This window comes from Neodiprion lecontei, chromosome 5 (assembly GCF_021901455.1).
Source record: "Neodiprion lecontei isolate iyNeoLeco1 chromosome 5, iyNeoLeco1.1, whole genome shotgun sequence".
NCBI classification, from domain to species: domain Eukaryota; kingdom Metazoa; phylum Arthropoda; class Insecta; order Hymenoptera; family Diprionidae; genus Neodiprion; species Neodiprion lecontei.
In genome coordinates, this window is record NC_060264.1 from 22,348,370 (window position 1) to 22,369,540 (window position 21,171).

Below are 21,171 nucleotides of genomic sequence, written 5' to 3' on the forward strand. Positions count from 1 at the left end.
TGTGTTTTGTATTTCGTATCATGCTGTAAAAGCATAAAACGTGTTTGACGAAACGTTTATTGGCTAGTGAATTAGTTAGTTTCGTTTCGTAGGTTTTATGATTGATTGATTCTTGTGTATTGTACTGTAAACCTATTATTATTTATTGTTATTATTACTATTATGGTGGAGCCTTCGTGTCCTAGGCCCGTAAATGTAGGCCGTGTGGTCGTTTATTCTTGTGTTTTCCTGTTTGTTAGTGTTTATTGTTCAGGTTTTTTCATTTCGCTCTTCATTCCTATTTATTGTTTGGTTTTTGGTATAAGATAGTGTTTGCTTTTTTTGTATCTTTGGTGCGGAAATAACCAATATAATATAACTGGAAGAACAAGATGAAGAAGGAGAAAATAAATACAGATAATCTATAAATAAATGACAGAATAAATTGTCAAGTATGGTCTTCTTCGCGTTTGTGTTTCTAATGCCAGGTCATCTTTCTGTCAAAAAGCTCCTTCCCACAGTGATGAAACAAGAAATAAGCTTAGAGTACAGAAATAAAAAAGACTTAATAACTTTCAAAAAAAAAAAAATGAGCAAGCTCTTTGCAGACTGCACTACGTCGAAATCCTTTCTACTCTTTTTTTGTTTTCAGTTGATGCGTTGCAGGTAGTCTTCTCGATTTTCGAAAACACTCGTCATCCAGAGTCAATAATGGGTTATGCAACAATGCGTCAATTATTAATTAATGACGGATGCTAAAGCTACATTTCTAGAATACAGGGGCGGCAACAATACAGAAGGGAGCGCCATTTCTACTTAAGCGAAATAACGAGTCAACTAGTTATCACAAACATTCTTCCACTCTCGCTTTCGCTGTTATCCACTGTCGCTAGTCACCAGACGAACACATTATCTTCAGCTGTAGTTTACACATAAGCAGTTGGGAAGAATGTTCTACAGGAGTGGTTCTACGGATACACGCCAAACGCTAGTTTTTGCCAGAATAAAATATTTTGCGTGATGACCCGGTTATCTTTCCAAACTCTTGGTAAACTCTCCGGAAGAAACAAGACGGCTGATGATGTCACACTCCTCTCTGTTCTCTTCCCTCTCTCTCTCTCTCTCTCTCTCTCCTACATAACACAAATACAACACATCCACGTGTGTGTTCCAAACACATTGAGTCCGGATGTAAACTAGCTATAAATATATCCAAAGTATAGATAGGGTAAAAGGAAGGCAAAAGAAACAAAACCTATGAATAAAAAACGCTCTAATTCAAAAGCCATGCTTGCCGAAATATCGTTAATGTACACTAGGCTGGTTACGCAACAAGCCATCACGTCATTGATGATATTCACTTCAAACCGACTCGTCCTTGCAACGACTATCACTGTCTACGTTGAGAGATTACTGTGTACAACCGGCAGTAGGAAACCAAAGTGAAAAATCGAACTAAACAACCAAATAAAACCAGACCCCTCAGGAATCGAGTCCGCCATTATTACCCCGGCAGAAGGTGACGCGCCCTACTGTACGCTTTCCCCTGAGACCAGGATAGTAGATCAAATCTTTCACTTTCTTTCAAACACCATCATCTACTGGTAGATGATCGGATGAATTGGTTCAACGGGCAGATCACTGTCCAAGTCCAGGGGAATGCTGTCCCGTGCTACTAGATAGTGCGTCAGCAGTTGACCCTTTCCTTTAACGAAGACCAGCCCACGCTGCTCAAACTCGAAGCCGAAGGGCTCTAGGATCTTCCGGGTCTCATCAGTGACCTGGAGCAGAAACTCGGGGTGAATTTCGGACGGCCTCTATCTTTCTGAACAAACACGCCATGCACCACTAACCTGAATGCAGCCGACCTTCCCAGTGCTTTCCATCCGAGAAGCAACGTTCACGGTGTTTCCCCAAATGTCGTAGTGAGGTTTCCTGGCACCGATAACGCCAGCAGTTATGGGCCCATGGTTGATACCCATTTTCAGCACGAAGTGATTGAAGCTCTGCTCGTTTATGCTGGACAAGGCCTTCTTGAGTTCGAGAGCAAACTCGACCAGGGTCGAAAGGTGGCCCCACCTCGGACCGTCCTCGGGCTCATCGGACTCAGTGATACCGGAGGCTGCCATGTAAGTGGAACCGATAGTCTTGATTTTGATGATGTCCTTGAACTTGGACTGGTCCAAGATCTGGAAAGAAAGGTCACGTGCTTGAGATGTTTCAGTGGCCGCGAGGAATCTAATATTGGGGCTCGACTCACCGCGTCAAAGTCCGAAATGACCTCATTGAGGAACCTGAGGCACTCCAATCCCTGGTTGTTGATGCTTTCCTCGCTGTAGAAGTCAGCGAAGTTGGGCATGCTCGCGAAGAGGACACCGACCTCGGCGTAGCTCTGACTGTAGAGATCATCGTGGTGCCTGGCAGTGGACAGAAAATAGGCGGCCACGTGCGGCGGCAGGATGTTGTAAATCAGGGCGCCGTTCCTCCGCTTCATGTCAGCGACGCGTTCCCGCTGTGCCACGACTTCCCTGCCTCGTAAGTAAAGAATCCTCCTCGCTTTCTCGGTCTACAGTTAGAAAAAATCTGAACTACTGATCTCCGTGATTAACGAAATAATGATAATGGATTGTTACAGGGAAAGTTTGGGCGCCTCAACAAGGTTGAAACCCAGGTTGGATTAGGGTGAGGAAATGGGTCGTTACTGGAAAGCCTGATTTTTCCCGTCCTTGGACGATACAGTTATAACTTGACCGAGACTGGCGCTTGCGCAAAGCTCGTGAGTTACTCCGTTCAAGAGGCGGGAATCAAGACCTGTGCGAGAGAAATAGCACTCGGCGAATTTCCGCCCCTCAAAACGCGAGCGGAATTTCATTTCACCGTATACCTAAGTTCTGGTAAATGAATACCTCTGACCATTCGCGGCATACGACTGATTACTCACGTATTTTGCGACGACAACGAGGGTGAGCGTGATGAGTATCAGCGTCGCTGAGAGTGCGTACTTGAGCGGAAAGGCGACTGAGCCTGGTGGGTAGATGGCCAGGTCTTCCCTGTCCAGACTGGGCCCGAGGATCATGACGTTGACGCTGCACTGAGCGCTGGCTAGGATGCTCATGAGGAGGGCCTTGCCAAGGTAGCTGATATAGGCGGGCATGGAGATAACAACGAGGGCGAGAACGCCGACGTAGGAGTAGTAGGAGGGGTAAGGGCAGCGGGGGGACCAACCGAGCGAGGTGTTGGTGGGTGGTTCGATGTCCTCGACGATAGCGCAGTTACCCTGAAACAGGACTCAAAATTAGCCGACAATCCGTCCGGCCTTCAACCCGCGACTCACCATGTCAAGCAGCAGGAAGACACTTAGCGAGAATATCATCAGCAGCGCCAGTGTCCGCCGGAACCAGCGCGGTCGTACAGCGCTCCCCAGGCACGTTGCCCCCGCCAAAACAACCCCGAAGAGCGTCACTACCCCAGCCCCACCCCACGTGAAGGGGCCCCACGGCTGTAGCCTCCAAACTGGCGACGCCGCGACCATTACCAAGGGTCCGCCGAGCAGCGATAGCGGCGAAAATGCCTCCTTCGCACTGTGAAAAGCGTGTTCCACTTGCGGGTCCTTGAACTGGAGGGTGAACCAGGACGCGTGGCCACGCAACTCCGCTCCGCCGTCTGAAAACAGGCTCATTTTATCGTGGCACAAATCAATCATCTCATTATCAGACGGTTGGCATTATGAAAGAGGGACGTTATCTTTCGCTTGACGGGTTGAAGTGCTTACAACGATGATGTGGAGTTGATAGGGGATGGAGCGGTTATTTACTTTCACTTTGTTTTTTACCTCTGCTGCACAACTCCTTGCGTAGTCGCTGCCTAAAGTCTTCGGAATCTTCGGCTGGTCCTTCCTCGTCTTCGTCAGCCTTGTTGCGAATCGACTCACCAGTGAATGATGCCAGACTCTTATTGGTGGCTGGAGGTGGACATTGCTTCAGGGCTCTGACGATGAAGTACGTCGTTAAACCGGCCTTCTGCAGTGCCTCCTCGCGTTTTTCTCCGTAGGCAGGTTCCACTTCGAATTCCCCGTTCAGGAAACTCAGGGTGGTGTTCGATATGTGAACCCTCCTTAAACCAAGCAAAGTAACGTTAAACAAACTGCAATATCACTCGTAAATTGTCTTCAAAAAGAGCCATCTTCAAAGTTATTTCTCTGCTAATTCCTTGATTCCATTTTTAGTGGTAAAGCAGGTCGATAAAAAGCCGTTAGTCACGAAGACTTCAGATATCGTGACGTCTCCGCACCGAGCAGCACCAATCATGATCTGGAATACCGGGCACACGTTGATAAAATCACCCAAAACTCACCCCGCCATTCCACTACTCTCCATCTTGTTAGCGAGCTCAACGTCCTTGCTGTAGACGTCGAACTGCCACTGCCTCTGACCAAGAACACCGGCCAGAACAGCTCCCGTGTGAATTCCGACCCTCATGTCGACCGGGCTGTTTGTCGTCTGCTGAACGTACTTTATGGCGTCGACCATCGATAGTCCCATGTGTATGCAGAGCACCGCGTGATCTGGCCGCTCAACCGGGGCTCCGCTTATGCAGTAATAACAGTCCCCCAGTATCTTGATACGTAGTTGCTCGTACCTGGTGAACATCAGACAGAGTTACACACCTCGAGCATCGCCAGGGAAAGACGGTATGCTTTCCAAGTGCTTTGATATAAGCCGCGGTATAAAGAGACGATGACTTTGTCTCACCACTTAATTTTATCGTCTCTATCGACCATGCAAGCACTTGACAAGCATCACCGCCACCGTTGTCCATGTGTACTTTTATTGGTCTCAGGCATGAATGAGCTTAGCAAAAGAAGAAAAAAGGAACCGTTCAATCACCGTTCACTGAGCTGATCAAATCGAGCGAAAAGTTCGTTTAATATCTTGACCAGTTCGCTGGCGCTGTAGGTCGATGATATCGCCGTGAACCCGACAATGTCGGCGTATAGTATGGACACGTTCTCGTGCCTTGACATGTATATCTTCTTGAACTGGGTGTCCATCGACGCGCCCAAATCCTGCCGCATTTTCACGGCTACGTGCTCCGGCAGGACGCTAAGCAGTAGGCGCTCCTGTTCCGCACTCTGCTCTTCGATTACCAGCTGAACTTCGAGGCTCTGTCTAGTCTCAAGGAAGGCTCTGCGCTGTTGAAACTCCGACAAGGAGTAACTCGAAGCCCCCAATGCAGCAGCACCGGCCGACAGTGTGACCGTCAGTATCTGAACACGGTGAAGAAAAATGATTTGAAGAAAAACCAAGGTGAGAAAATGAGATTCGGAGGATCGAAGAGTCTCTTACTAGCACATCGATCGGTATCTGCGAAGGGGCCTTCGACAGTCCGACAACCGTCACGATGTAGGCAACGGCGCTGCCAAGGGCCAGTAGCGAGCATAAGGACAGCCTTAGCGGAAGGGTGGCAAAGAGGAGGTACAGCAGAAGCAGAAGCCAGCCGAGGCCGTCACGCGGTGTAACCTCGGTAGACTTGAGGAATAGCTGAACCAGTATCTGAGCAATCGAGATGTGCCAGGCGACGAGGGTGATGGTGGACCAGACGAAGTCCCTGGCCTTGGCACCGCGCTGGGCCCAAGCGAGGAGGGCGATGTTGGCGCCAAGGAAGACGCCGGTAAGTCCCCTCGCCGGGGTCTCGGCCTCGGGCGAGAGCAGGATGAAGACGTCGAAGAGAATGGCGGAGAATAGGAAACAGTGCAACCCACCGCGGCGCTGCTGAAGCGAGGAGGCTCGGTAAAGACGCTCGAGCTTGGCGTTCGAGAAGGAGGTCTTTAGGAGGTTCGACGGCCGCCCCGAACTCAGATACGACTCCTCGTTGGAGGTCTCGGACCTCTGCGCCATGCTTCAGTCTCTTGTCGAAGCTCAGGCCCTCATCGTCCGCATGTCAGCGCTCGCTAATGCCCGACACTCGAGTGCAGAGGTCTTCCACGCACAATGTCCAGGACTCGGAGACGAGGCGCTCCTCGACCCGGGTCGCTCACCTGCCTCCTGGGCGAGGCGTGGCGCGTTTCGTGGTCGCCAGGTCAGGGCGCTCCGCTGCGGCCGCGACTCGCACCGTCAACCGAACACCCGGATGATCAGATGAACCGCCCGCGCGCGGGGCACTGGCCGGGCTACACCGAGCGCACCGCAGTCGCACGACATTCTTCCAGTAGTCGGCGGCGTCCAGGCGTGCGCCTAGCGCTCGCCACCCTCCGGGTCGATACCAACCACCACGTTCTCTGGGCCGCGCCGCGCGCTGAGCGTCGCGATGCCCCCCTCCCGCTTCCCCCCGAGGAGTTATCTCGGCGGCGTTCCCTCTTTTAGATTTATTTACAGAGGTACTGCACGCGATTAACGCCGCTGCCCCTGCCGGGGGCATGCTTCTTCACCCCCGCGGGTCGAAAGGTCGGTGAGAGGGGTTCCAATCGGAGAAGGAACCAGAAACCAACTGCCATCTTGCCATCCGCGGGGGCCAAGAATTGCGGTGACCTTGGCCCCGACTGGCCGCCTTCCTACTCCGCTCGGCAAATTCACACTTCGTCGTTTTAGTCGCAGTCATGGACGTCTGGTCGCTGGGCTAAATTTAGAATCCGAGACACCGGCCCCTTACTCGGTAACCAGCAAGTGTATATTATGAGCTTGTGTGTTTAACTAGGCTGCTGCGGTTGATGCTGCTGCTACTCTTGCTGGATAGACCGAAGAGCGGAACGTCCGACGGTGTTCGCTTACCGACACCGAGCTATCGCTTTAAAGTCGCAAGTTGTTTGCTGATGCAATTGTAAACGGCACGCGCTAAAGTGCGATTAAAAATGATCACGGCATTCCAATGGATACCGAGGTGTACGCCGAACGTAAACTATACTCCGCATGATCCGCTGCATACATATAAGATACTCAACACGGAACGGAAATGGGATGCTACAATCAACATTTATTTGCTGTGTTTCTGACCCAAATTTGTATATAAACATAAAAAATGTGTACGGTATGTGTGGGTATTTTGATTTTGCAGGATATACTTGGACGGTAGGCTACGTCTCGAGATTCTTTATTATTTCCTCAGACGCAATGTAGCCAAGCAGCTGCATCTCCTTAACAATCGTCGGGTTCTTACTCAGCGAGTCGATCCATTTGTAGTAGGGAAGTTCGTTTCTGGTACCACCGTATTTTTTCGGCAGTGATGTTGGGACCACGTGTCTGTGCAGACTTTCCATGTCCGACCCGTGAAAGAAGATCTTGTCCCTCATCCTGGAGTCCAGGAGTGGCTTAAAGACCGCGAATATAGCGTCGAACACCCAGGACTGATGCAGGATGTGAATGGCGTGGGATTTTATGGGAAACGAAGTCACCATCAGGGCCAAAACCATGCTCGCTATCTGGAGAACAATTCGGAATGTTATAAATCGCCGTGAACCATTTTAAGTCGCGGGTATCTCACCTGCGGCGTCACTGTCCATGCGTGAGCCATTGCCAGACCTTCCAAATCGAATATAACGACACCACCGAGGATCTGGGCTCTTGGTTCCAGTACGCCAAGCTCCAGAACTACCACCGTCGCCTTGAAAATCTCGATTATAGAGTACTTCCTGGGGTCCCAGTTCCCGATCCTGAATATCATCATCCGTCGACCGCACTGCGTCCGGTAGGCAGGCACCGTCATTATGTCATCGTCGCCAATGTGCCGCATTTCTAAGGGATTCAGACCACGGTGAATATCCGGATGGTCATCCTTGAAGTTGTAGTAGTTTACCACCTGTTGATCACTGTCATTGAGTATATCGTCCTCACCGTGAGTAACGAACCTTTTCCCGGTCTTACGAAACTACTAAATGCTAGTTCGTGAATATTCATGAGTTCTTAAAATGTTCGTTGATCTCAGTTTGTGATATTTGCCACGATAAATAGTCTGGCAAATTCGTTTTACGCAATATTTTACAACGGAATCCATTTTCGACATGGAACAGCTGAGGCTACGCATAAAGATTGCGCAGCCCATAACCGATCAAACAGAGGTATTAAAAGCATCCTGAAGTGTATGACCGTTTTGCATAACGCCTTGGCACAGTAAAATCCCAGCAACGCCGTCGCGGGCCATCGTTACTCTTTACTTCATGTGCATAGGGTGGCAACGCACACAGATAAATAGAAATCTAGTCAGACACGGTTAGCTCACTCGGTACTCGGCTTACAGCACTGAAAAATTATGCCTCAGATCGAGTAGAGTGTCTCGTAACACGCATGAAACCTGTCTAGGTTGGGTTTAATTATGTGCATTCATTCGTGTCTGCTGTCACTTGTTAGGAAAGAACCGACCGTTTGGCTGGCAAGCCGGCCGGCTAGCTGGCTGTTTGATTGAGTATCACGTTGACCGGACGATTGCTTAAAAAGAAACTTGCGCTCTGATTGCACAGATTATGACCACAAGTATTAAACTTCCTTGCATAATCGTTAGATTGAAATAAACCGCAATGGCATCTATGAACTTTTAGTACCGTGAGACGCCTAGTCCAAACTCTGGCACCCACCATTTGATATGCTTCAATATTTTCTTAAGTGAACTCACCAGCCTATGCGCCTTGTTTACGTTGAAGCGACGTGCCCGAAGAAACCGGATCAAAAACGCATCGTCCATCCGATGTGGCGTGCACTCCCCTCTCTCTGAAACCACGAAAATAAACACCGAAGACATGCATATACTCCTTTTGCAACAAGTGAAAATTTTTACGCACCGTAAATCATGTCCCGGAGTTCATCAATCGTCAGGCATTTGACCTCGTCCGTTTCCCCGAGTTGGGTTCTCGCATATTCCATCACCTCTTCTGGCGGTTCACTCAGGTCAAGTGCCACCTCTTCATCGTCGGGCTCATTTTCGATCTTCGGCTCCGGCATTCTTCTACCGTTTCTGCTTGGTCCAAAATTCCCTGCCTCTTGGTCTTCACTTCTGAATTCGATTTGCGGCGAAAACGGCGACGGTTTATCAGTTTCACCACCGATCACTAAGCCCTCTGCATCGATGTTCTTCAGCGCGTTTCTGCACTCCGTGTCATCTACGGAGCTTCCAATCGGTTTTTCTGAGTTCCGCGTTCCAACGAGGTTGGAAGTCAGTCTGTGGTGATTAAAGTCCTCAGGATAGCTGGGTCGCACCCTCTCGATCTTGATCCTCTCGAAATCGTCTTCGGGCAGCCTCTCGCTATTCTTGTTTATCGGGTCGTGAAGCTCCTGGATGCGAACCGCGTCGGCTGATTCCTCCTGCGCAAATACCGACAGACACTTTGACTATACCATGGATCAGGATTCGGGCTCCCTCCCCATTCCGTGTCATGTTGTGTTGTCGGAGAACACGCGGGGGGCTCGGTTTCATCCATACCCACATTCACATGACACGAACACCATTACAAAGTTATTTGATGACTTGAAACCCACAGTCATGTCACGATTGAAGTACAGCCCGACGTACTGTAGGCCGATGGAGTTGCGCAGTAATTGGTCTCTTTCGTTCTCTTGTTTTATCATTTCGTTTCTTGCTTTTCCCCCCACACGTTTTTGTCTTTTTGTTCTGTTTTTTCACCCGCCACCTCAAGTCACGACCGCAGTTTCGCGTTGAGCCCACGACGAAGCAGCCGCCGTATCCTTTTTTCTAATATACATCATAAATCAATTGAGCAATTTTATATTTCGCCAATTAACCTGCTGCCATATTGCCTAATATTTTTATCAAGCAGACTATAATAAAATCTCAAAATTAAAAGTGCTGATTTTATTTACTAAGCTCAGTGTAGTAAGAAAATTCGGTACTCTGTATGTTTTTGAATAATATTTCAAACGTCTGTTCCTTGTTACATAGTCAGTTTCTCATTTTTGTACGTGAATTAATTAATATTAAACTAACAACCATTGTTTTCAGAAATACATAATTAGCCTACTTTTCGATTCTCACGATGAAATATTAAATAGTGATTTCTATTAATTGCGCAGATTTGAAAGCTGTAGGTACGAGAAAAATCTCACACGCACAAAGTTGTTATAATAACTGTTGAATGAATTTGTTAATGTTAAAAAAAAAAAAAACTCAGTTTTTTATCAACCTTGACGGTTATTTCCTGATAAAAATTTTACCATTCATATATTTCGAATACATTTTTCGTGCTCCCCGAAATTTTAACCGACACCGATCCTGCGGATCACCAAGGAACAAATACAGCGGCCTTTAGATACACGACACGAGACAGGAGGCACAGATGCTTTGAGTTCGCATTACGAAACCTGGCCATGGTCATCCTGTTGCATCCGAGTGGTTTGCCACTTTCACAATCGCAAGTCACGTATATAATGCACGTCTTTTACTGTACATACGCACGTGTAAATATACGTGAAACACTTGCGTGTTCGCACCTTTTCTGTGCAGCAACGCCGCGGCCTCTGTAGCACATGTGTAAACACGCGTATGGGTATTCGAAGGCCTTTTGTCCGCACAAGTATACCCCCCCGCCCCATCCATTCCGCTCCAATTCACTTCGTACGAATGGAAACGATGACCTCAAAATCGATTGTGTAATCTTTGTTATTAGATCCCTAGCGTTTCTAACGCCACTTTTATTTTCTCCGAAATTCCCTGTAGCTCCTTACAGAAATTCGAGGTCTAAAACGAAATGCTTATTTCTTTTTTTTTTTTTTCACTATTGTTTTTTGTTCACTGATTCCCTATTTGTATCATACGTTCTTCGTTTCAATAACATTTCGTACCCATTCACAATGCCGAATTTACAGAAAGTGAATATTTTCTCTCCTTGCGTAAGTTTCATTCGGAGTACGTGGTGAACAAAAATTTCAAACAATGGGATCTGTGTTAGATTTTTTTTAGTCTGAACTGTGATTGTCTTAAAATATATACTTATGCACGACAATTATTACGTGAACCGTATGATAAATATTTGAGGGAAATTTTTGAATTCCCAATTATCTCTTTGCGCGAGTTCTGTAGTTTTTATCGACTGGGCATTGTGTGTTTTTACTTTCATATTTGAAGTATTTTTGACATTTCGAATTTGGTTTATTTGATCTCTTTTGACCCAAATAATGCCAGGTTGAGTAATAGATAATACGCAGTTTTTTCTGCGGTTATGTAAGAGGTGGAGCTCGTATACCACACGTGTCTCTTACTTCGTACTGGTCAAAGTCTTGTGCGGTGGCCTAATACAAGATGAAATTATAAATAGATATACGAAAAAGTGAAAGAATTTACGGTTAATAATGGATCTGTGTTGTTATGAAATGGATAAAAAATACATTTGTGGTACTAACAATTAGCGAATTGCAATAAATTAGAAGTAAAAGAATGTGGTATTCATATTTCATATTGCAACAGGTACCGTACAATATATTTTAACTATCATGTATTGTCTGAAATAGTGATCAACCGATCAAATCGATTTGAATGGAAAGTAATCTTGATGCGAAATCCGTTGATAAATATCCCTGTTCTTCCTTCTTCTCGTGTTTCTTATTACATTTTTTACCTGCATCGTTTCAACATGTGGCACATCGAACCGTATTCTCTTCCTCCTATTGTTCGTCCGTATATTACCCGAGCGTATCTCCTCGAATTATGAGTGGCAGACAAAGAGAAAAAGAGACGAAGATACAGAAATTGCGTAGCTGAAATCATGCTGCGACCTTACAGAAACCTTTGGAAATTGCACCCTAAGTTGAAATAGTACAAAGCTTGGGTACATGGAATTGAGGTGCTAGTTAACTTCTAAATTATTATACCAACATACGTATTAGAATGTGCCAATAAAACAATCTAGTTGTTAAATTCGAAACTGCTTATTTAATACGTTATAGAAGAGACACGCAATTTGAGAAATTCCAGAAGGTTTCATTGAAATCGTTTCATATTTAAGGGTCACGGGTCTAAAAAATGTGCGTTTTTGAATCATTTATATCATTTTCAAACATAAAATTTATCGTTAGAATTTCGTGAAATACATAATATTCCGCAGTTCAAAGCTGTTACAGTGTATAATGTTCATTTCGTATTACGATCGTTAAATGCAATTTATAACGGGTCGATTTTCAGGTCAAAAACACGTTACGCTTTTTGTTATTCAACTGTGTCTTGTGGAAAGTTTTACTTTCCAAATTTCCAAATTTAAACTGTTGTTAATGAAACGTTTTAATTTGTTAGAAACGATTTTACGGTTTCGAGAATATATTCATTTTTTACGAAGCTAGAGTCAAACAGTGCTTCGAAAAACCAAAGGTTACCGGAATGAAAGACGCAATATACGGAAAGATTTTTCACTCGATTCAGAATTAATACTGACTTTTTGAAATATAACCCCTCATGTTGGGATTTAAATAACGATTATCAGAAGCCTTTACACTTGTTCTCATTACTGTGCGTTGTTGACGACATTGTTGAAGGAGGGGTTACTCTGATAAAGCAGTTTAATTTATTTATTTACAAGAATAAAGAGCAAAAACATTATTATTTGATAAAAGCAAAATTATTATAAAATGTTTTCAAACACAAACAAATCAACATTATGAAGAAAAGCGAAATATATAAATGTAACTGAAATTTAAGAAATTTATATAAAATTAATAAAATTGATCAGCATAATTTATTGTTGAATTTGTTTTTCGAGTCCTAAATCCTTGCTTAATCGTTAGGTAACATAGGTTAATATTTCAATAATATTACAGGCATGTTTTGTCCTATTTTTTTGAAGCATTATTCGTTTGTGATTCCATAAGAAATGAATATGTTCTGGAAAACGTAAAATCGTTTCTGACAACGTTTCCGAAAAATTAAATCATTTACAAGACTTTAAATTTGGAAATTTTTTATCATTCACTATTCGTTTATGAACTGTACAGAGTGTAAAACACGTAATGTGTCGCCGTTTGACCAGACGATTCTCCAGATCGAGATCGTTGAAGATCTTGCAAGATATGTATTCGTAAAATTGCTCTTGACCTTGATTGTCAAGGTCAAATGGGATCGAAAAATTTTATGATCGTAAGAAATTCTACTCGTCCAGAGGAACCAAAAGTCTTGTGAGGAAACATGTGTAGCATAGGGATTTCTTGACGAGTGTAAAGTGCCGAAGGCGAATCAAGAAGTCACAAATCCTATTTTCTTTGCTACGTCCGACAGGATGTTTTGACAAAAAACTACACAATAGTCGAGTCGTTGACCGATTTAGCGCATAAACAGACATTTTTGAGTACCATGATCCCTAAATATGAACCGGTTTCAGTGAAACTTCTTGGAATCGCTCTCAGTGTTTCTCCTCTAAAATATATTGAATAAGCAGCTTTAAATTCGACAACAAGTTTTGGTTGAATTCTTTTTTTTCTTTGCTAATTCTACCACTTTTTTAATTTCTTTCGCATATTTGAATGATTCGTTTATTTTTTTTTTTTTCTCACTTCGTGACTAAAATAAACCAGACAACGAAGCAACGTATAAAGAGGCAAAGAAAGATGATGAGAATCCAAGAATAAGATTATATACATTTATTTACGTCATTCGATATATCGCGTGCGGAAGACGTCTTGAAAATAGACGTAACAATTTTAATTTCTTGCTAGATGATTATTAATTTTATAACCGTGTAAAAGAGGGTTCGTACAAATATTGATATTTTTCTTTCCGTAACGTACCGACACAGAAAATTGACAAACATGTCATCATTGAAGATAATAGTCATTTATACATATAACTTGAACACCGAAAATTTTCTAGATAATTATCCACACAACTTTTAGACGACTTGTAAACGTCATTTCGGATATACAACTATATATATATATATAGTATAATGCTTTACTATTTTTCATTCTTCTCACGAACGATTCATCTGGAGTTCTTCCAGGCGTCTAAACTCTCGAAATTATCGTACGTATGTCTTGTAAACTTCGTTGTAGATTTACTGGACGGTTTATAAACTTCGTTTCAGATATACCAGACGTCTTTCAGACTTTATTTTCGATATACTAGACCTCTTTGACAAATCTTCAATACGGCTTGGTTCTATCGTGAAAAAAAAAGTTTAAAAAAACAATGACGGAAAATTTTCCAAAGAAACCTAGCAGACGTTTACAATATATCTCGACGTCTAACTGGCGTTTAAATTTTTCGAAATATCTTGTAGACGTGTTCCGACGTGTTTTTTCACACTCGCGTCGTTCTTTTATAGAATTTATGCTGACGTTTATCACCGGCGATACCGGATTAAAGATGTGGTCATAATTCAAAATGTAATAGTCATTAGTCGGTAAGCAGACGAACATGCGGAACAATAACATGAACGGACGGACGGTTATTATTTAAGTTAATGGTACGTACATACGGTTTGGATACTAGTAAAGATGTAACCAGGAAACCGGCGTCCGATCACGTTCACCTTCCAACAATCCAGGATGAGAACTGCACGACGGCAACCCGTTTGGGTATAGTAGCCGAGCTAAAACGCATAGCGGAATGGAAAACTATATAGATATACATATTATAGACGTGCGAATGCTGCCGGGTATATAGACCCAACCGTGATTGCGATCTGAAATTATTTGTGTGCGTGAAAATGCTGTTGCGCCTGTATACGTATACGTATGGTATACGTGCATGACCATATACAAAGGCACCGTGGTGTATATACGGGGCATTCCATGCAAAATGAACCAATCCCACCCCTCACCATTTTCAATCGTGTGAAACTTTTCCAATTCATGATCCTCTAAGACCCCAAGTTCAATGGGGAAAATTCTTTTTCTCGAATCACTCTTGAGTTACAAATATTGTACAAAGATTCTTAAGTGAACAACACATTTTTGCAAGAATTTTGAAATTTTCACAACAGTTTTATTATCAGTTCCTCTCCATTTTAAGGTTTATCCTGCGTTGAAAAAGTTTTTCTCTACATTTTTGAGTACATGAAATATTCTGGTTTCACAAGAATCGATGTTTAAAATACTGGCAAATGGAAAAAAATTGTGAAAGATTTCTCACACTGTAAGAAGGAACGCGTTAAAATTATATTGATATTGAAATTGATTGTTAGTGATTTTTCCAAAACTTGTACAGCTACGCTATAAATTTTAATCGTTGGAAATCGCCGACGTGCTTGAAAGAATAATAAAAAAAAAAAAAATCAAATCATTTATTCTAACCAATCGTTCTTTGCCAATTATCTGAGAAAAATTAATACGATTATCGTAAATTCATTTGGAAATTTTGATAACGTATCGATGTAGGCATACAATGAAAAATGGTAAAAAAATTAATTTCATTTTCTGAATAATTTTAACGGTTCAAAAACCGTTCCATCGTGAGACTATTCTCAAAATAATCAGAACAAAAGAAAAAATTTTAGAAAAATTATTGGAATACATGTCACACCGAAGTCATTGATGATCGTTTCATTTCCAATTAATTCGGGGTCAAAGTAACGTTGTCGCCAGTTTAAAAAAAGTTTCAACAAAACTTACTATGGTATGGGTTGAGATCGTTCGATTTGGCACGGAACGCCCCATACGTATGCACGTATCTATGCGCGCGCATATATCGAGTTTGAGAAAGTCTGACGAACAACGATCGCGAGGGCGACCGGTAAGCCGGCTTTGCAGGTAACAACACTCGACTTCGTGACCTGACCTCCAGACATTACACGCTCTCAAGCTGTATACCCGCAATATTATCCCGCACTCGTATTTATTCCACATACAACCACCGACACGCCAGCTGATACTCTCACTTTCGTTACCGGCACCGACGCCAGGTAGCGGTACCTGTCCTTGTTACCGGAAAATTAGACGACTAATCGGTTTGAGCAAACGATAAGATTATAACTCGCGCTCGATACAATGACTGTAAAGTTGATACGGTATTTCGATACCTGTGTATAACTACGAATTCATCTTAAATATTCCCGTTATGATACACTGCGTACGTACACATGCATTTATTCGGGACACGGTCAAGTTTTTTGTTTCCTCTCTACTTTTTTTTTTTTTTTTTTTGTTGTAAATTGCCCGACTACAATGTGCCGGTAATGATTTTTAAACTTCAACGATCTAGATTAATATTATTCAAGTACAGGATGTGGCTGATTCCGACAATTATCGGTACACCACGAGGTACGGAAAATTTTTTTTCCTTTCAAGGTCAGACTTTCTATTTGGCTGTAATTAATAAAACACGCGATAGAAGAAAAGTAAAAAGTTCATCAACGTGTTTTTCGTAAACGGTAGGGATTAGAGGTCTAAAATTTGGGGGATTTTCATATCTCAGTAAACGTGATGACGTACCGAAATCGCAGCCAAATCGAATTTTTTCCACGCGGCGGTGTAACGATAATTTTCGAAATCAATCATGTGTGTACGAAATAAAAATTTTTGTTTCAGTATCGTTAACTGCGATACTTTGAATTCGTGTTTTGATTTTTTTTTTTCCCCCAGTCTTTTGACTCTCACGTCTTGCTCACGTTCTGCAAGACGTTGCGGGCAAGTTCAATGACCTGAAACGATTCGTCGGAGTCATCGTATTAACTGATTGCAACGGCCAAATTTGAATGTATAAATAGTCGATTGGTCATTAAATATAGGTAAGGGTGTGCGGAGATTAAGAAGAAAAAAGTAAATATAAAAGATAAATCAAAGTCGAAGATAAATGATATCATTTCCTAAAAGAGGAAAAAAAAAGACACGACGATGAGAATATTTCGAGTGATTGTTGTGTGAGATTTTTGCCCTGTCTCAATTTGCCCAAGGCAACAATTACACGCGCTTGCGTGCTTTCATATTCATCGTTACTTGCACGATGGCCACAAAACACTCATGACGTCACACGGGCAGTTAGTGCAACTACGCAAGTACGTAAGTGTAAGTGCCTCGGGCGAATTGATTGAGACACGACAATAATTACAGACCTGAAATTTCAGGGACGATACCGCATTCCCAAGTTCTACTTCGCGCAGACTGTTCCAAAGCTGGGTGTCCGAATACTGGTCGAAAGGATCCGGGTTGTAACGGAGAATCGTTGAGAACAGAATCGGCTCCTGAGGGATCATCGAAATCCGGGGTCGCAACTCGTGTAGTCCAATCAACTTCGCGTCGATCCCGTCCAGCAGAATTTCTCCCTCCAGTCCATTTCCGGTGAGATGAAACAGCGCTGAGATCAGCGAGGATTTCCCAGCCTCGGTTTTTCCCGCCATACCGATTTTCCAGCCAGGCTTTATGTTCAGGTTTAGCTTCTATAAAAACAGTTTTTGGGAATTAAACAGTATGGCACTGATGCCGAACTCCTCGGTTAACGAGCTTCGAAATCTGATGAACAGTATCACGCATAGCCTTCAAGAATACGCTAGGTCAGTTCAAATCGACCGATACACCAACCGAAAGTTTCATGACATGACGAATTCTTATGTCATCATGAAAATCGGGGTAAATCTTTCGAACTGTCTCTCGACAGGATAAAATGTAGGTTGAAGGGTTATTGTGATCTGAAGATTTAGAAAAAGTAAAGTAAAAGCGAAGTATGCAAATTATGAAATCAATTTTGATGAAATTGGAAATATGTACGAATAACGAATAACTCTCTCCTCCAGTGTATATGTAATATTTTCCGAATTGGAAAAAAATAAAGTAGCTCTGTTATGTGTCGTTGCATTCGTCTTGATGTCGGCTCTGATTTGAGAAAAAACAAACCCGTGCTTCATTTAGTAGAATGTCCGCAATTCGAATGTCGCAAAAATTAAATATGAAATAATATTTGAAACTAAAGAGAAAAAAATTTGTACAGTTGACACACCAAGCCGAATCCCTTACAATATGCAAAACGAATCCCTTTGAAAATTTAAACAATTATTCAAATAAGTATACTCACCGACTCCGCGATGTTTCATACTATGAAATAAGTAGCAGTTCTCTTAGCATCTGTCCGGATTGAGTGGTCAAGCGGCGCACTTTTCATGCCCCAATAATGCAGTTTATTTTTTGTAATAACTGTAAAATCGACGTAGGCAGCATTCAAGATTTCCTATAATCCCTGCTCTATAGCTATATGTGTATACACAAAAAATTCTTCAAATTATTAACCATGACATCTTGAAGATAATAATGACAACAGTATCTTGAGACCGATAATAATAATAGTATATAAATTAGGTTTCACCCGATAACCCAAATTATTGTTGTGATCACTTTTTTGTTCAATAAAATCATAACTGTAAGGTAATTTACTTACAGTGTGCTTGGTCATCGTGTTCTTAGCGTCGTCTCTAGGTGGCGGTTCTCAGGGCGTTATAGTAGAGACTTGCATAAAACGTTTTTGCATGTACATTGCCTCCCATGCGGCGCTGTAAAAATTGTAGTCGCGGTGAGATTAAACAGTTCATCGGAGACCACCTACAGTGTATGTAGGGAAAGAAGAAGAGGCAGAATAATACGAAGAAGATGAAAAAAAGTAGAAGAAGAAGGAGAAGAAGTATAATGAGAAGTGTGATTTCTTAAACAAGTTGATTTCGTTAAACTAAGTGATTTTTATTTTTTCCATTTAAACTTGTCCATTGTTGAATACGTATGATTGAATGAACTGAATGTGCCTTCTGCCAGAAACTTTTTACGACTGAAAGAAACTAATTAAGTTTCTTAGACTACACAAATCTACATCTTGTAGGTACCACTTGTCTCGTTGATCCACGACAGCGAATATAATTCGACTAACTGCAAATACTTTTGTTCCATATCCATTCCTATTCGACGCTTTTGAATTCAATCCATTCATACAATCATGTTTCTAAAAGCAATATGCATTATAGGGACAAGCGGTTTTGAATATTAAATTACCTCAGTATATCTCTACTACTATTATTGTTTGTAAGTAATCAATATAAGTTTTCGGACGAAAGCTCCGGAAAATTTCAAGTTTTTAACGCAGGTAATGTCGGGTAATAAAAATTTACGTTATATATCCATAGGAATGCCGCTAGTTGATACGTTGTTGCAATTAATTAATTTAGCATAAACGATGAAGTGAATGTCGAGGTCCTTATCAATTACGAGCAAAGTATGTCTACATAATTTATCCAAGGTTATTCATTCTGCCTTGGAATTTTTATTACTTTCCAGAGCGCACAAAATACCTGCATACAGGAAAAAAACATCGTCTTAAAGTCGAAATTGTCTCGAATACATTTTCATCGGTTTATCGAATTTAAATCGTTGTGCCTTGAGAAGGTTGTACTTGAAACGTACAACCTGTACGCTTTAAAACGATGAAAAAATTAGTAGACTTGTTCGATTTCAATTTGCAATCAGTCGCTTTACCCGGAAGATTATTCTCCGCGATTTCTTTTATTACATCAGTATTGTTGAATAGCTAATTTTTCAAAATTACACAGACATTGATTTTGATCAACAAACAAATAACAATACTGAAGTGACTATTCAGAGAGAAAAATTTTTTGTTATGTGGAAAACAGTTTTCTCAAAAAGAAAAACCGTCGTTAAGTAAAATTGAACGATTCTACTAAATTTTCCCGACGTTTTTAACCAGTTTGGAATAAAACATTGATATCGAAGCTTATGTTTATAATTTTAATTTCTTTTTTCCACATTTCCGGAGCAAACACCGTAGCTTACGATCGTAATAATATGACGAACACTTGATGTGCGACCATCTTGTAATAAATTATTAAAAAAATGTTGATTTTGAACAGCACGACCTCGTTAAAAACCATACCGGCTGGTCGATAGATCGACTTCTACTTCTATTCCTGATTAATAAATTTTTACCAATAACAAACAAAGTTTATTTTCGATTTAATGATATTTGAATCGAAATGGTTTTAGGTTCCCCCGCCAGAAGAAACAGAAAACGATGAAGAAAACGACGATAGTCGCGATGATACGATATGGTACCAAGTAGAAGTGACCTTGTCAAGATGAAATTGCTGTGTATTCAATTTACAAACACAATAAATTTACTACAAAATTTAGTGAAATCAAATTACTTTTTTGTGTTTTTCCTATAAATTTTAGGAAAATCGAAAATTTTCATTGTTAATTTCAAACAAATGCATAGTAATTTACGTTGCTGCACTGAATTTATAAATTTACACCTCTTTGATACAGTAAATGTGTAGTAAATTCACAATCATTTTTAACATTGTAGTCTCCAACTCGCGAACACGGTCAAGAAAATCGAAGCAGAGCGAAGGAAGCTACGAAACAAAATACGAGAATTAACGATATTTAACCGGTGGTGAGGAGGTGAGGAGGTGTTTTACCCGGTGCCAAACTTCCTGCCTTACAGGACACAATTTTAAATAAGCGCAATTTTTGTATTTTTGCGTACGAGCAAACCGAAACCGGAAAAAAACATTCACGGGGTTAAGGATCCTAAGCTTCCCAAGGACTGTATATTTTCTAACCTGTGTTAATTGCAGGTAAAAAATTATATGTAAACAGTGTAATACTAATTGGACATTTCTTACAGGTCGATACACAAAAAAAAAAAAGAAAAGAAATCTTTATTGTCAATTACATGCGACTAACTAAAACTTCCACAATCAGTAATCATGTTATGAAAACGTGTGAAAATGCTGCAAAAAATATGAAAGAAAACTAGAAATTCGTTACGTCGAATGTTATTTTTTTTTATTTTTCATCACCTTTGATAATATAACAAGAGTGTTGGTTTCCATTGCTCCTAATTTTGGTTGAAATGGAGTATCGCATGTCCATCATGGATGTCCACATCCATTGGAGACGAATGTTCCGCGTGAGCATTTTCCGATCGTAATGTAAGTCACCTAAACAGAAGAACAAGAAGTGTCGATGAAATGGCGGCTAAAGCGGGGATCGAGAATTATACCGATTACGGAAAAATGCTAGTACCTAGTTTACCTCGGGTTTCTTTGCCTGATGATTCACGGCCGAGGCAAACTCCCCCTCCACATTCGCCGGTCGAGTCATAGGTCACGTACGTAAGAAACGCCTGCTGGAAGGTTGGAGCGAATTGAGCCGAACAACGAACAACAGGACTGACGCAATTTCGATCCGGTTTTATAGCTTCGCGGTTCACAAGCCGGACTCACAACAAACATTTGAACTTGGTGCGTGCGACATGCAATGCGAAAAAACTCGG

General features: G+C 42.0%; 2 protein-coding genes across 6 annotated transcripts; both read right to left on the reverse strand.

Annotated features, from left to right (window-relative positions):
* Window positions 1-262: 262 nt before the first annotated feature.
* On the reverse strand, window positions 263-6,486 carry LOC107216989 (adenylate cyclase type 3). The gene is made up of 9 exons (XM_015654334.2): window positions 5,325-6,486; window positions 4,866-5,245; window positions 4,333-4,617; window positions 3,812-4,092; window positions 3,314-3,642; window positions 2,921-3,256; window positions 2,240-2,545; window positions 1,833-2,168; window positions 263-1,760 (listed from the first exon to the last, which is right to left on the reverse strand). The coding sequence occupies exons 1-9, from the start codon at window positions 5,874-5,876 to the stop codon at window positions 1,578-1,580; spliced, it is 2,988 nt and encodes a 995-aa protein (XP_015509820.1). The 5' UTR covers window positions 5,877-6,486; the 3' UTR covers window positions 263-1,577.
* A 442-nt stretch (window positions 6,487-6,928) lies between these two features.
* On the reverse strand, window positions 6,929-21,087 carry LOC107216990 (alpha-tocopherol transfer protein-like). 5 transcript variants are annotated; one of them, XM_015654335.2, is made up of 9 exons: window positions 20,931-21,087; window positions 20,696-20,836; window positions 18,268-18,379; window positions 16,952-17,275; window positions 14,378-14,491; window positions 8,747-9,266; window positions 8,581-8,675; window positions 7,456-7,770; window positions 6,929-7,393 (listed from the first exon to the last, which is right to left on the reverse strand). In XM_015654335.2, the coding sequence occupies exons 3-9, from the start codon at window positions 18,280-18,282 to the stop codon at window positions 7,049-7,051; spliced, it is 1,728 nt and encodes a 575-aa protein (XP_015509821.2). In that variant the 5' UTR covers window positions 18,283-18,379; window positions 20,696-20,836; window positions 20,931-21,087; the 3' UTR covers window positions 6,929-7,048. The 5 variants fall into 5 exon arrangements, with proteins under 5 accessions (XP_015509821.2, XP_046596777.1, XP_046596776.1 ...); XM_046740821.1 differs by lacking the exons at window positions 16,952-17,275; window positions 18,268-18,379; window positions 20,696-20,836; window positions 20,931-21,087 and adding an exon at window positions 15,711-15,761; XM_046740820.1 differs by lacking the exons at window positions 16,952-17,275; window positions 18,268-18,379; window positions 20,696-20,836; window positions 20,931-21,087 and adding an exon at window positions 15,513-15,572.
* Between the last annotated feature and the right edge of the window lie 84 nt (window positions 21,088-21,171).

Bases quoted from the DNA above. Each gene is read 5' to 3' on its own strand.
- LOC107216989 (XM_015654334.2), bottom strand. From the start codon at position 5,876: ATGGCGCAGAGGTCCGAGACCTCCAACGAGGAGTCGTATCTGAGTTCG. The intron at 2,169-2,239 runs GTGAGTCGAGCC...CTTTCTTTCCAG, and splicing joins TCATTTCGGACTTTGACGCG to ATCTTGGACCAGTCCAAGTT. The intron at 1,761-1,832 runs GTTAGTGGTGCA...TTTCTGCTCCAG, and splicing joins GGAAGGTCGGCTGCATTCAG to GTCACTGATGAGACCCGGAA.
- LOC107216990 (XM_015654335.2), bottom strand. The intron at 9,267-14,377 runs GTATGTACGTAC...GTATTTGCGCAG, and splicing joins TCTTTACTAGTATCCAAACC to GAGGAATCAGCCGACGCGGT. The intron at 7,394-7,455 runs GTGAGATACCCG...ATTGTTCTCCAG, and splicing joins CATGGACAGTGACGCCGCAG to ATAGCGAGCATGGTTTTGGC.